General features: G+C 64.0%; 1 protein-coding gene across 3 annotated transcripts; it reads right to left on the bottom strand.

The window, feature by feature from the left end:
- Window positions 1-66: 66 nt before the first annotated feature.
- Window positions 67-14350, bottom strand: LOC133270697 (laminin subunit beta-1-like). Of its 3 annotated transcripts, XM_061456191.1 has the most exons (36): window positions 14060-14350; window positions 13698-13875; window positions 12959-13103; window positions 12315-12364; window positions 11769-11944; window positions 11564-11687; window positions 11387-11460; window positions 11131-11319; window positions 10989-11052; window positions 10711-10916; window positions 10514-10634; window positions 10017-10205; window positions 9749-9928; window positions 9126-9238; window positions 8954-9033; window positions 8564-8720; window positions 8300-8452; window positions 8067-8225; window positions 7865-7986; window positions 7533-7653; window positions 6711-6897; window positions 6479-6622; window positions 5884-6115; window positions 5325-5488; window positions 4890-5114; window positions 4178-4392; window positions 3998-4094; window positions 2965-3609; window positions 2661-2890; window positions 2347-2550; window positions 1582-1726; window positions 1286-1497; window positions 1061-1198; window positions 662-838; window positions 432-588; window positions 67-272 (listed from the first exon to the last, which is right to left on the bottom strand). In XM_061456191.1, the coding sequence occupies exons 4-36, from the start codon at window positions 12343-12345 to the stop codon at window positions 139-141; spliced, it is 5565 nt and encodes a 1854-aa protein (XP_061312175.1). In that variant the 5' UTR covers window positions 12346-12364; window positions 12959-13103; window positions 13698-13875; window positions 14060-14350; the 3' UTR covers window positions 67-138. The 3 variants fall into 3 exon arrangements, with proteins under 3 accessions (XP_061312175.1, XP_061312174.1, XP_061312173.1); XM_061456190.1 differs by lacking the exon at window positions 13698-13875; XM_061456189.1 differs by lacking the exon at window positions 14060-14350 and having other exon boundaries at window positions 13698-13950.
- Window positions 14351-14482: the final 132 nt, after the last annotated feature.

The following is a 14482-nucleotide window of genomic DNA, read 5'->3' as shown; positions in this document are numbered from 1 at the left end:
GCAGGCTCGAGGCGGGCAGGACTCAGACACCGGACACAGCCACTGCTCAGGGCTTTATTCGCACCCGCGGAGGGGACGGGACCGCGGGGCTGCGGGGACCGGGGCGGATGCGCCCCGGCCGTGCCCCGGCCCCGGTCCCTAGCAGGTGGCGTAAGCGTTGGCTCTCTCGCGGATCTCCTCCAGCAGCCCCCAGACCCGCTGCTCCAGAGCCTGCAGTCGTGTTGCCTTCGCTGCCATTGCCCGCTCGTTGGCCCCGAAGTGCTGCTCCAGCTCTGCGGGATGGGGACCACGGTTAGGGCACAGCCCCCCCTCATGTCTCCATGTTCCACCCCTGGGGAACCAGCCCCAGGGGATAAGGGGAGACATGCATGGGGAGGTGGGCGCTGAGACCACTATGGTGGGCAATTCCCCTCCCACACACTCTTCCTCACCTTCCAGCTTCCTCTTGCTGGTGCTGGCCTTGTCCAGGAGGTCCTGTGCTTCAGCTGTCAGCCGTGTCACGCGCTGCAAGGCACCGCCAGACACCCCATCCAGCGCGCCCACCCGGGTCTTCAGCACCATGTAGCGCTGTGTCACCTGTGCCAGGTCCTGGTGGCACACAGGCATGGTGAGGCTGAGCGCCCATTGTCACCCTGTACTCCGTGGCAGGGCTGGGCCTCACCTGGTTGAGCATCCCGGCAGTGGCGGTGGCACGCTGTGCTCCATCCTTGGCTCGCTGCGCCATGCGGTGGGTGTCCTGGTCCCGCTCCTGCAGTGTGGTGATGCTCTGCCCCAGCTCCTGCAGCCGCCTCTGCGCCCGCGACTCCTTCCCCTCCAGTGCCTGCAGCCTGCGCTCCGCCTGGGCACGCACAGGCACCGGCTGTGATGGCGATGCCAGCCCTGCCACCCTGGCACACCTCCATCCACATCCCCCTGGCACCAGCCTTGGTGTACCCATGGCATCAGCCTCGCTCCCCATGGCACTCACCCCATTCCCACAGCAGCACCAACCCCACTGCTCCCAGCATGCCCAAAGCACCATCCCCAGTCCTCAGCCATTCCATGCTGACAGCCCCAGTACCTCCTTGGCTCTGCTCTCAGCCACCTGGATGGCATCCCTGGCGCTCTGCAGGGCACTCCCTGCTGCTGTCGCCTGTGCCTGTGCCACCTCCAGCGCCTGCTGTGTCCCCACCAGCTCATCCCTGACACCCTCCGCTCGCTCCCTGCAGTGGCAAAAGCAGCTCCAGCTTTTGCCAGCACTGGAGATGGACCCCCACAGTCTGCCACCCAACATATCCCCTACCACTTGCCTGGCATCCTGTCCTTGTTCCAGCAGCCTCTGTGCCACAGCCAGCCCCTGTGCTGTGCTGTTGAGCACCGCATCCACCCCTTCCAGCTGGCTGATGCTCTCCCGCATCTCTTGGAGCAGCTCCTGGATCCGCCTGGGGCTGCTGGGCAGGGAGATGTTCAACACTTGCTGGGCCACCAGCTCAATGCTGCCTGGGTCGGCTCCCTCCTCTGTGGGGACACAGGGATAGGGTGGGTTCAGGGTGGCGCGCTGAGCCCCACTGTGTCCATGAGCCTACCCAGTGCTGGTGCTACCTGCCAGGAAGGCCTTGATTCGGCGGATGAAGTCCCTCAGCTGGGCTGTCGCCTTCTCTGCCTGGCTGCGGGCAGCCTGTGAGCGCCCCAGGGCCTCCTCTGCCTGGCTCCGTGCACCCCGTGCCAGCTCCTGCACCTCCTGCATCTGTGGGGCATGGGGTGGGCATGGGCAGGGTGAGCAGGGGTATGGGGGGATATGCACAGGACAAGATGGGGGCATGCAAGGGGGTGTAATGGGGTGCACAAAGGGGGCACAAGGAGGCATGGGAGTGCAGCAGTGGGCCAAGGGGGCATACAAGTGGCATAAGAGGTATCTCCAAAGGGGCATAACAGGGATGTTTTACAAAGACTTGTAGTGACAGGACAAGGGGGGATGGCTTTAAACTGACAGAGGGGAAATTCAGATCAGATAAGGGAAAAATTCTTCACTAAAAGGGTGCTGAGGCACTGGCACAGGGTGCCCAGAGAAGCTGTGGCTGCCCCATCCCTGGCAGTGTTCAAGGGCAGGTTGGACACAGGGGCTTGGAGCAAGCTGCTCTAGTGGAAGGTGTCCCTGCCTGTGGCAGGGGTTGGGGCTGGAGGAGCTTTAAGGTCCCTTCCAACACAAACCAGTTTGGAACTGTCCATGTCTATGACACGCCTCGAGACATGAACAAGCAGGATGCACAAGGGAACATGCAAAGTGTCATAGAAAGGACAGAAGCAGAATATGCAAAGGGAACACAAACGGACTCCCAAAAAGTGCCATGGAGCCACCAGCCCTACCTTCTGTGCCACAACACCCAGCTGCCCCAGTGCCACCTCCAGCTGCTGCGATGCATTACGGGCACTGCTCAGGGCTCGAGTTGAGACAGGCAGTGCCCCCATGCACGCTGTGCCACCGCAGTGCCGCATCCCCACATCATCCTGGCACAAGGCTCCTCCACAAGGTGCTTGCTCGCAGCTCCGGTCCCCAGGTGCCCCACAAATCTATGGTGATACCAACGGTGGAGATGACAATGTGGGGAGATCCCTGTGCCACCCAGCATGGGGATCTCCCCCCATTCACCTATTTATGCCCTCACTGGTCCCACTCTCACCTTCTCATTGATCCTGGCAATGCTGAGCCCCATCACCCGTTTCTGTGCCTCTCGCAGGGATTTGCGTGCAGCAGCGGTGCCCCGACGGAACGCATCTCCCCTCTGCCGCAGTGCCCGCTCTGCCGCCCGCCGCGTGGCCTGCGCCCCGGCCACCTCACCAGCAGTGCCATTGGCCGCCGCCTCTGCCAGCCGCGAGCCCTCTGCCGACGCCAGGATGCTGCGGTAGGACTCTGCAGGTGCCGGGATCAGGGTTCGGCTGGGTGGGTGCCACCAAACCCCCCCAGTCCCCACCGGATGCTCTTACCACTGAATCCAGCTGCCGACACGGTGCTGAGGAGGGTTTGGAGGTGGGAAGCGGTTTGGTTGAGACTCCCCAGCTCGCGGCTCAGCACAGCTATCCGGTCGTGGTGCTGCACATCTGCCTGAGCCAGCTGATCCAGATGTTGCTCCAGCTCTTGGAGCTGCTTCCAGAAGTCATCCAGCTCCGTCCTTTGAGGGGGCAGAGAGGTGTTAAGCCTTTTGGGTGACCACATTGGGGTCCCTTTACCATAGCCTATTGCACACACTTGCCTGGTGCCATCCAGCCGCCCCGGCAGTGTGTCCAGAAGGGGTCCCCCAGCGCTGTCCCCCTCACCCAGCAGCTGCTCCACGCGCCCCAGTGCCTCCTGCAGCTCCCGCAGGTGGCGGGGGCTGAGCGGGGACAGGGACCCCCCATCCCGCAGCGCCTGTGCCTGCTCCCCGAGGCGCTGCAGCCTGTCCCGCAGGAGGCCCAGGGCCGGGTCCCACTGCCCGAAGCAGGGGTGGCAGGGCGAGCAGCGTGGGAATGCCTCCTGGAAGCCGCGCTGGCACCGGTCACAGCGCTGCCCACTGAAGCCTGGCCGGCACCGGCACTGCCCGCTGGCCTGCTCGCACTGCGGGCTCTCGGCGCCCAGCGGCTCGCAGTCACAGGCTGTGGACAGAGGCAGTGGTGTGTCCTGGTCACTCCAGAGGCTGCTGTGTCCCCCCAGTGATACCAGCATCCCAATATAATGCCCTGTGTCTTCAGAGTCCCACCATGTCCCCAGGGTCTCCTGTGTCCCAAGAGCCCCACTACGTACTCAGGATCCCCTGAGTCCTCCATGTCCCCAGGGTCCCACCATGTCCCCAGCATTCCCCTACAGCTCCAGGGTCCCCATGTCCCCAGAATCCCACCATATCCCCAGGGTCTACCCTGCCCCCAGCATTCCATTGTGTCTCCAAGTTGCCCATGTCCCCAGGGTCCCACCATGTCCCCAGTGCCACCCCTAGGGTCCCACCAAGCACCCAGCATGTTCCCACACCCCACGTGCCCCAGTCACCTCGGCATTCTTGCTCGGGGTCTCCCCAGTGATGCTCCTGGCACTGGGAGCAGACACGGCCCCCAAAGCCGGGCTGGCACTGGCACTGCCCCGTTACCTGCAGTGAGAGGTGTGCTCAGCCGGGCAGCTTGCCGGGCACCAGGAGGGCAGTGGGGCCGTGCAGGGTGCCAGAGGTCTCACCACATTACAGGCAGGGTGCAGGGAGTGCGTGGGGTGGCATCCGCAGGGCTCACATCCCCCTGGCGCCCCCAGGCTCCAGAAGTGGGGTGCGCAGCGGTCACAGCTCTTGCCCACCACGTTGGGCCGGCAGGCACAGGCACCGGTGCTGCGGTCGCAGGCGCAGGAGCCAGTGGTGCAGTGGGAGGCCAGGGTTCCCTTTGGGTCACAGCTGCAGCCTGCGGGCGATGGGCAGCTACATGGGGCTCGGCCTGTACCCCCAACCCAGGTGATGACCCCCACACCTGGCCCTGAACCCATGCACAGCCCCAACACCCCCAATCCTAACACCCCCCAACCCTGACTCCTATCCCATGCCAAATCCACCCAACAGCCCCAAGTGATGGAGTGACATCCCTGGAGGTGTTTAAAAGATGTAGAGATGTGGCACTGAGAAACATGGTTTAGTGGTACATTTGGCAATGCTGGCTTAATGGTTGGATGATCTTACAGGTCTTTTCCAACCTAAACAACTCTATGCAATTATGGGTTGCTTAAATGGTGTTTATCTTCCTAAACCTCACCAGCCCCAAAGCCTCAGACACTCACAAAACCTTCCCAGGCCAGCCCCCTTGCACAACTCCAATCCCCCCCCCCCAATGCAGCCCCAAACCTCATCCCAAGCCCCTGCATCTCCCCAACCTCCCCTCCATCCCCAAAGCCCAGCACAGCTCACGTCGGCAGCTACGCTGCAGGGCATTGCCATAGAATCCAGGCTGGCAGAGGGTGCAGTGGGGCCCAGTGGTGTGGTACAGGCAGCGCAGGCAGTGCCCGGTGTGGGGGTCACAGGCGCCCGGGTCGCTGGCGTCGATGTTGTTGTTGCACTGGCAGGGCCGGCACACACCTCCCTCCGTCTCCGGTGCTCCGAAGTATCCTGGGGAGCAGCGGTCGCAGCGGGGCCCTGTAGGAATGGGTGGATGAATGGATGGGTGGGTGGATGGATGTGTGGATGCGTGGATGGGTGGGTGGATGGATGGATGGATGGATGGATGGATGGATGGATGGATGGATGGATGGATGGGTGGGTGGATGGGTGGGTGGATGGGTGGAGACTGTAGGTGCTGGGGTCCTGCAGCCCCTGTGCTGGAGGGGGTCCTGCTCTGCCCCTCACCCGTGTATCCAGGTGCGCAGAGGCAGACGATGTGGTGGGTCTCCTGGTCAGCGTGGCAGGCACTCCCATGGTAGTGCCGTGTACCAGGGTAGCCAGGGCAGGGGCAGGGCCGGCACTGCTGCCCTGAGCCCAGCACCGGGTCCCCATAGTAACCATCCTGGCACCTGCAAGGATGAGGGGTAACCAGGGGTCCATCGCATCCATCATATCCCATCCCATCTCATTCATGCCATGCCATGCCATTCCATGCCATCATATTCCATCTCATCCCATCCATCCCATCATACCATCCCACCATATCCCATCTTATCCCATCCAACCATCCCATCCCTTCCATGTCCCATACCATCATATCCCATCCTATCCCACCCCATCCCATCCATCCCATCATATCCCATACCATCATATTCCATTGTATCGCACCCCATCATATCCATCCCATCCCCACTCATCTCATCCATCCTATCCATCATATCCCATAGCAACATACCCCATCCTATTCCACCCAATTGTACCTATCCCATCCCACACCCCACACCACGCTGTTCCCTGCGCTCACCTCTCGCAGTGCCGGCCAGCGGTGTGGTCGCGGCAGCGCAGGCAGCTGCCCGTGCGCGGGTTGCACTCCTCGGCATGCCCGTTGCACTGGCAGGGCCGGCAGGACGGGAAGCCCCAGTGGCCGGGCTGGCACTGGTCACAGCGCCGGCCCACGGCACCAGGCTGGCACCGGCACTGCCCGCTCACTGCATCACACAGCTGGGACACCGAGCCCTCTGCGGAGCAGGCGCAGGCTGCAGGACAGCAGGGATGGGTCAGCTCATGGTGCAGGGACACAGGGAGGGACAGACAGGAGATCAGCACCCATTGCATGCCCAACCCATAGGCTACATCATAGGAGGGCTTGTGGGGACACACGGGTGGCAGATGGATAGGTGGATGGACAGCAGAGTCAGTGCAGGATGGACGGATGGGTGAACGGATGGGCGGAAGGGGAACTGGGACCCAACCCTTAGGCTGCAGGACAGCAGGGCTGAGATCAACACATGCATGGACGGATGGACAGACAGAAAAGTGACCATGCAGACAGGGCTCTGCAGCTGCACAGACGGAGGGGGTTGAGGGCCGCCTGCCAGCACAGACCCCCCCCTACTCACGGCTGCAGCCCAGCGGCCCGAAGCCGTAGCTGCCCGGGGCGCAGCGGTCGCAGCGCCGGCCGAGGACGTGGGGCTTGCACTGGCACTGCCCGCCCTGGGGCTGGCACTCGCTGCTGCGGGAGCCCTGCGGGTCGCACTGGCAGGCTGCAGGCAACGGGACAACGTGAGGCTGGGGCTGCCCTGCCCCTGCGCGCCCCCTCAGCTCTACCCGCCCCATTGCTCCCGCACTCACGCAGGGCCCCGCCGTGCATCAGGGCAGACACGCTGCAGAGCAGGCGGGCGCAGGCCTGCGCCAAGGCGGGCGGCGGGGCCATGCGGAACGCCTCCAGGCACCGGTACCGCTCCAGCTCCTCCAGCCGCGGAGCCGCCTCGGCCCCGTGCAGCCCCGGCAGCTCCAACACCCGCGGCAGCAGCACGAGCTGCGCCGGGCAGCGGGAGGGGACAGGGGGTGGGATGGGGGCATGGGGACATCCCGATGTGGGACTCTGCCCCTGCTCCTAGGGGGGCTCGACCGCCCCAGCCCCATCAACAGCACCAGCTCCGTTGATGCTCCCACACAAATTGACATCCCCACGTTCTTCCTCATCACCATTGACATCCCCAAGGCCAACCCCAACTCCATCAATGTCCCCTGCCCCGTTGATATCCCATCCCCATCCCAGTCCAACCTCCATCCCCTTCTCCATTCCATTTCCATCCCCATACTCGTTCCCAACTCCATCTCCTTCTCCATCCTATCCTCATCCCCATTCCCATCCTATCCCCATCTGTATTCCCATTCCCCTTTCCCACCCTATCCCCTTCTACATTCTATTCCGTTCCATCCCCGTCCCCTTCTCCATCCCATCCCCATTCCTTTTACATTACATCCCCATCCCATCCCCATTCCCATCCCATCCTCGTTCCCCAGTTCCATCCCATCCCCATTCCCACTCCATCTCCACCTCATGACCCCAGACAAGTGTCACGGCCCACTCCAGCCCATCATCCCCATCCCTGCCCCTCACGCCCCACTCCAAGCCCCAGGCAGGGGCACAGCAGGACCTCCCCTCACCGAGTCAATGAGGATGAAGGCACTGGGATGGCGCTGGGTGACACCGGCCCGTTGAAGCCTCATGGTCACCTCATAGGGGGTGCTGGGCTCGAAGCAGAAGGGTCGGGACAGCAGCACGTACCTGTGCAGAGGCAGGTGTTGGGGCATGGGCACAACAGGACCATGGGGATGATCAGGGGATAGCACCTTCCTTGTCCCTTTCCCCATCCCTCCTCACCTGTGTGGTACGATGTGTCTCATCCTCATCCTCAGTTCTGGGATGTGACAGCACTGTCCTTGTCCCCATCCCCACCCCATCCCATCAATCCCATCCTATCCCATCCCGTCCTCACCTCTGGCTGTGGGGCAGGCTCTCGCGGTACATCTGCTCGGAGGGCAGCAGGTTCCCACAGCGAGGGCTGGTGGGCAGTACTTGGGAGGTGACACTGACCACGGCCTCCCAGTCCTCAGCTGACTGCAACAACAGGCGAGGCACCATCAGAGCCGCGCCGTGCCATGCTGCACCATACACACCGTGCCCATGGCTGCACTCACCTCTGGCTCGTAGCGTACCAGCAGCTCGTAGTCCATGGGGTAGGGCACGTTGTCCACGCGGAACGTCAGCCCAGCTCCATCCCGCACCCGGGCGAACCCGGAGCCCGTCCAGGTCACCATGCGTGTGGTGCCGTCCCGCACCACCTCCTCCACATCCGGCTGCAGAGCATGGGCACAGCTCAGCCCCGCTGCCACCGGCCACCCTCCCATGCCCCACAGCCCATGGGGCTCACCCTGGGGGGCTGCTGCCGGCCGCGGCGTGGGGCGCTGCGGGGATGGGGGGCACGGGGGGGGCTGCGTTGGTGCCGTGGGTGGCCCCTCCGTGCCCCCGGCTCCCCAGGGTCGTACTCCAGGCAGTCCTGGGGCGCCTCCGCACGGATGGCCCCCTATGGGGACAGGGTTGGAATGGGTGGATGTGGATGGGGACAGCCATGCATGGAGCACGCAGGCACAGCCCAGGTTGGGGATACAGGAAACCCCCCCACCAGGATACTCACCGGGAGCTGGCCATGGCCATGGCTGTGCCCAATGGCCTGCTCGGCCTCATAGGTGTAGTAGTCAAGGGGGGCACAGAAGAAGCCGGGCTGTACCTGATCGCACTGACGCCCCATAAGGTGGGGACGGCAGGGACAGGCCCCGTCCTCCGTGGAGCACCTGGGAGTGACCATCCTGTCTCTCTCTGTCCTTTTATCTAGCTCGGTCCTCACCCATCCCTGCTTCCATCCCTGTCACCATCCCTCCATCTCTGGGAAGGGGTATCCCTTCCTCCACCCCAACATCTCAGTCCCCTCTATCTCCACATCGCTATTCCCATCCATCCAACGATGTCCCCATCCCTCCCTCACCCCATACTTGACCCTCAGCCCTGCCCCATCCCTGTGCCCCACCGGTTGCTGTAGGCTCCCCCGAAGTCACAGTCGCAGGGCCGGCAGCCCCCCACGTCATAGCTCAGGCCCCAGAACTCAGGCTGCAGTGAGAGGGGGGATGATGTGGGGCAGGCTGTGAGACAAGCTATGGGGCAGGCTATGGGGCAGCTATGGGGCAGGCTGTGGCACTCACCACGCACTGGCTGCAGGAGCGCCCGGCCACAAAGCGTTTGCAGTAGCAGTCCCCACTGATGGGGTCGCAGGGGGAGCTGCCGGCCACCGTGCCCCGTGGGTCACACCTGCATGCTGCCCCCCACATGTATGCACCCACATGTGAGGGGCTGCCACGCAGGACAGCAGCCCACAGGCTTCATGACCCTCCACCCCCAACCCGCATCCTTCCATCCCTCACCCCTCCATCCCCATATCACTATCCCAATTCCTTCATCCCCATCTCTCCATTCCACGTTCCTCAATTTCCATCCCTTCTTCCCATATCCCTCCACCACCATCCTTCCGTTCCACATCCCTCCATTCCGTATCCCTCTACCTGTACTTCTCCATCTTCATCTCTCCATCACCAACCCTCCATCATCCTTTCATCCCCATCTCTCCATCCCACATCCATCAATCTACATCCTTCCATCATCCCTCCTTCAACAGCCCTCCCTCCCATATCCCTGCATCCCACATCCCTCCATTCCACAACCCTCTATCTCCATCCCTCCCCATCTATCCCACATCCCTCCATCCCCATCCCTCAGTCACTGCTCCATCCCACATCCTCCACCCCTGCCCATCCGTGTCCCCGCTCACGCTGGCATCCCTGGGGGTCTCCATGGCTGAGCCCATAGGCACCGTGCCGGCAGCGGTCACAGCGGGGACCGGCCACATTCTCCTTGCAGCGGCACTGCCCCGCGATCATGCCCAGCGCCACGTCTGTGTGCCCATCACAGGCCCCTCCATCCAGCGAGCCCGCTGGGTCACAGTCACAGGCTACCGGGAAGGAAAGAGGCCACGGGGAGGTGTGGGACCAGGGCTGATGGCACTGGAAGCTGTGGGTCTGTAGTCCCATGGCACTCACGGGCGCAGGCAGTGGGGGCACGGATGTCAGAGCGCGGGTGCCGGTAGTAGAAGGGCTTGCAGAGGTGGCAGTGGCGGCCCATGGTGTTGTGCTGGCAGCCGTCACACACGGCCCCGCTGGTGTTGCCGGTGGCCAGGAAGACGGCCATGTCGAAGTGGCAGCGCCGCGAGTGCTCGTTGCAGTCGCAGCCTGCAGGGATGGTACCATGGCACAGCATGTGGTACCCAAACCCCAACCATGGGGATGCAGCTCCTCATCCCAGCCCCTCAAACCATAGCCTGCAGAACCTCCAGCACCACATCCGATAGGATGCACCCAAAACACCGGAACCCCAGCTACAAAGCATCACACGTGGGACCCTCAGCTCCCAGCCCCGAGCCATGGCCCCCAGGATGCTGAACCCTCCACACACAACATGCAGGACCCCCATTGCCCCATTCCAGCCCATGGGACCCCAAGCCCGTGGGCACTGCACGGTACCCATGTGTGGCACTCACGGCGGCAGGCGTTGGTGCTGGAGCCCTCGGCCGGGCGCCAGGGCAGGTCATGGTAGAAGTCCTCACAGCGCTCACAGTTCAGTCCTTGTGTGTGGTGCTCGCAGACGCAGCGCCCATGGACCTGTTGGGGTGAGCACCCACCTCAGCATGGCCACTGCATCCCACAGGACACCATACCGGTGCTGTGTGCACCTCACCATGCCGGGTGCTGTGGCCGCCGGGGCACCGGGTGCCGGGGCGCATTGGGCAGCGTGTCCATGGCAGAAGCAGCTCCCGCGCAGCACCAGCTCATCCACAGCATAGTAGTACTTGTGCAGCACCTCGCGCCGCGTGTCCAGCAGGTTGTCCCCCAGCGTGTGCAGCTTGGTGAGGTTCATGCGCAGGTTGGTGACGCGCAGCAGGTCTGGGGGATATTGGTGGCACCATCAGCACCCACCCTGGCACCCACCAATGCTGGCACCCCCCGGACACGCACCCTGGATGGCCGGGCTGTAGGGATCCGCCACTGGGATGGAGGGGTCCAGCACCTTGAAGATGACCTGGGAGGAGGAAGGGGAGGGTGATCCCAGATCCCATAGACACCCAGCACCCCATAGACACCCTCTGTACCCACACACCTCCCCATGGCTGGAGGGCTCAATCTCGGAATAGCGCTGGTCACACAGCACCTCATCCACCAGCCCCGAGGGCTGATCAGGAATGCCGGGGAAGAGCTTGGAGCAGTTGTAGGCAAAGTATCGATAGACCTTCCAGCTGTGCCCAAAGTCGGCCGAGCGCTCCACCAGCATGGCTGCGGGCCGGAATGTCTGCAGGATACGCAACATGGACCTGGGTCCATCCCAACCCATCCCATCAGAAGGTACTGATACCCACCTTAAACTTCATGATGAGGTGTGTGAAGTGAAACTCGACCTCCAGGTCCAGCTGGATGCTGACATGCTCTACGCCTGGGGATGCCACAGAGGTGAATGGCCAAGGGTCCCATGGCCATGCAGCCCCAAGGCACAGCACACAGCTGCAGCCCTGAGGCCGCTGCTGCCACGGACTCACCGTTCTCAGACTGCCACCACGTCCGCCCAGCGCTGGGACCGCTCAGGAAGATGACGTTCTCGATGCGGTGGCTCTGGGGCAGGGATGGGTCCCGCGAGTCGCAGGTGAAGCATTTCTCTGAGTCCTGCACCAGGAGCAGCACAGTTAGAAGGGTTCAGTGGCCTCGGCTGTGCCAAAGCCATGCTGGAGCCATGCAGGGCCTCACCTGGAGGTGGCTGATGATGCAGTACTCCTGCGGTCCCTGCATCCCACACGTGGAGGTGGCGCTCAGGCGAGGGGCTCTTCCCACCAGCAGGTTCCCGGTGGCTGGGTAGCAGCTCCCACGGGCACATCCATAGCTGGGGTCAGGCTCCTGCTGACCCCACGCCGGTGCTACCCCCACTGCAGAGAGCACAAGGACATGGGGTACCTCCTGTCTGGGCACCCTGATGCTACCCAGCACCCTCCCACCCCAGGCTGCCCCATGCAGGCCTGGCCCCGCATCCCAACCCACTGATGCAGCACAAAGCTCCGTGATCCGGAAAGGTGCTGGCAGCAGCGCTGGCGCCTCGTGACCAGGGGATGCTGTGTGGTGCTGGGGGCAGTCAGCAGCCGGGTCAGGCGCTCGCTAATCCCACCAGGGCTCAGATTCCCAATGGGATTTGTGGCCTCCAGGGCCAGGGAGCATTGCCACTGACTCCACTGCCCAGGCTGGGGTCCCTGCACCACCACACCGCGGTACATGGGGTGCTCAGCCATGCTTGGTGCTTACCCAGGAGGAGAACGAGTGCCAAGAGGTCCATGGGCAGCTGCAGGTTCTGCCTGGGGGAACACAGAGACACTATGGTGGTGTACAGGGTATGGCAATGGGGTATGGCAACTGCTGCCTGGCTTCTCCCAGCTCCAGCATGGAGGTGCACCCCAGGGACAGCACTGGGAAGTGGGATCAGGTGGGGAAGTTGGGTTCTCAAGTCCCCCAGTGTAGCGTGGTGTTATCACCCCCACGGCCGTGCCCCATCCCTCACACAGACCCCTGCACTCGGCCATTCTTGCACCCCCAGACCCCACATGGGCTGTGCCTTGCCCCATCCTGCCCTGCTCGGGGCGGATCCATCCCTCCCAGTGTCACTGTTACCCCTGGGGGGTCCCCAGGGCCAGCCTGGGATGGGCGCCAGGAGCACCGGAGCCGTAGGGGCAGCAGCATCCCCGCCGCTGGCCGGGCTCCCGCTATTGCCTTTAGGCTGGAGCCGCCTTTTGTGCTCCCTCCTCCGCCGGTGCCGCCCGCTCCCAGCCGCTGGATCAAAGCCTGGCTGCCCAAACGCATCTTTCCGGTCCGCATGCGGGAGCCAGCCCGGGGCTGGGGGTCGTGGTGCGGGGGTCCCTAAGCTCCATAAACACACACACACACCCCGGTACCTGTTGTCCTGCGGCGTCCGGCGAGGCCAAGGCCAGGGGCAAGGGCTGGGCGGGCAGGGACGAGCGGCGGCGGTGATGGGATGGCGCGGCCGGCGGGCCCCCCTTCCCCGTGTGCACGGTGATTCTTATTCAAATGGGCTGCCCGCTGAAAGGGACGGCGGTCTCCAGGCTACGGGAATGTCACTGCCGATTCCTTCTGCCTGGAGGCCCCCGCTGCCCGCCCGGACAGGCGTCGGCAGCCCCGGCACGCCCCGGGCACCACAGTGGGCCCCAATGCTGAACAATGGGGAGCCTCGTGTGCCAGGGGAGCCGACGGCGCCGCGTTCCCGGGGCTCCCGGCACAGCGCAGCAGGAACGTGCCTGCTGCGGCTCGCATGACGGGACGGGCACCGGGAACTGGCCCATGGAGCTGTGCCAGGGCCCGCGGCACCGTGTGCTCTGTCCCACCTGGGCACGGGCCATGGTGGAAACACCAGCGCAGGTTGGCTGCGGGGTGGAGCCACAACGGAGCTCGCCCGGGCACGGCGCTGCCAACTGGGAATGTCTGTCCCTACGGACCCACTCCCTCCCCATGGGCAAAGTCCGGCACCACCAGCCTCAGGACAGGCGGTGCCGGAGCACGAGGATCCAGCCTGTTCCTCCCATAGGACCCTACCTTGTGAACCGAGTGCTGGCACCCAGCCTCTGTCCTGAGGCACGGCACAGCCCATGGCACATGGGGCTCCCAACCGGCTCCTACCTGTGCCCATGGGGCCTGTGGTGCCAGGTAAGTGTGTGGTGGCCCGGTTGTGCTGTGCAGGTTGGAGGTGACCAGCTCAGCCCCGCTGGCTCCAGCCAAGCTCGCTGCTGTTCCTGGAGGAGGGCAGCCGGTGCCTGTCTCCTCCTCCGATGCTGTGCCAGGCGAGGGAGGGACCTGCCTGCACCGAGCCTCAGCCAAGGTGAGGCACAGGCCAGGTACGAGCCGGTGGCACGGCGGTGGCCTGTGCCCTGGCTGGCCAGGAGCCTGCACAGCATCCCTGCAGGGCTGCCATGCCCAGGCATGTGGAGCCTGCTCACCGCTGCCTCCATGGGTACCATGCCTCAAGCCAGGGCCCCACTTACCTCGCGCTGCTCAGTGCTCCATGGGATCCTTCAGACCAGGGAGCGTGGCCCTGCACCTCGGCTGGGCTGGACAGAGACTTTGCTGTCACGCAGGGATGGTGCCTTTTCTTAGCCGAGGCCGAAGGAAGGAAGAGGAGCTGTGTGTTCCCCATACCAAGGCCGTGCTCTGGCTGCCCACCAGCCAGCAAGGTCATGGGCAGGCAAAGCAGCAGCTCCCCTGGCTGCTGGCCATGGGGGTGCCAAAGCGGTGCCACCAGGGACACCCCAAAAGCACAGTGGGACAAGGGGAGCTGTGGGAGAGCCCAGGCAGCTCCCTATGGCTGCACTCTCTGCAGGCACTGGGAAACCCCAGGGAAGGGCAGGTCTGGGCCCAGCGAGGCTCCACCACCTCCCGGGCTGTGAGAGCTGGCAGGGGATGAGCTG

This window comes from Pezoporus flaviventris, unplaced genomic scaffold (genome assembly GCF_033815535.1).
Source record: "Pezoporus flaviventris isolate CSIRO_AGI_PZ_B2104156 unplaced genomic scaffold, CSIRO_AGI_Pfla_v1 ptg000021l, whole genome shotgun sequence".
NCBI classification, from domain to species: Eukaryota; Metazoa; Chordata; class Aves; order Psittaciformes; family Psittacidae; genus Pezoporus; species Pezoporus flaviventris.
Note: the sequence above shows the minus strand (reverse complement) of the source record. Positions and strands in the feature narration are given on the sequence as shown.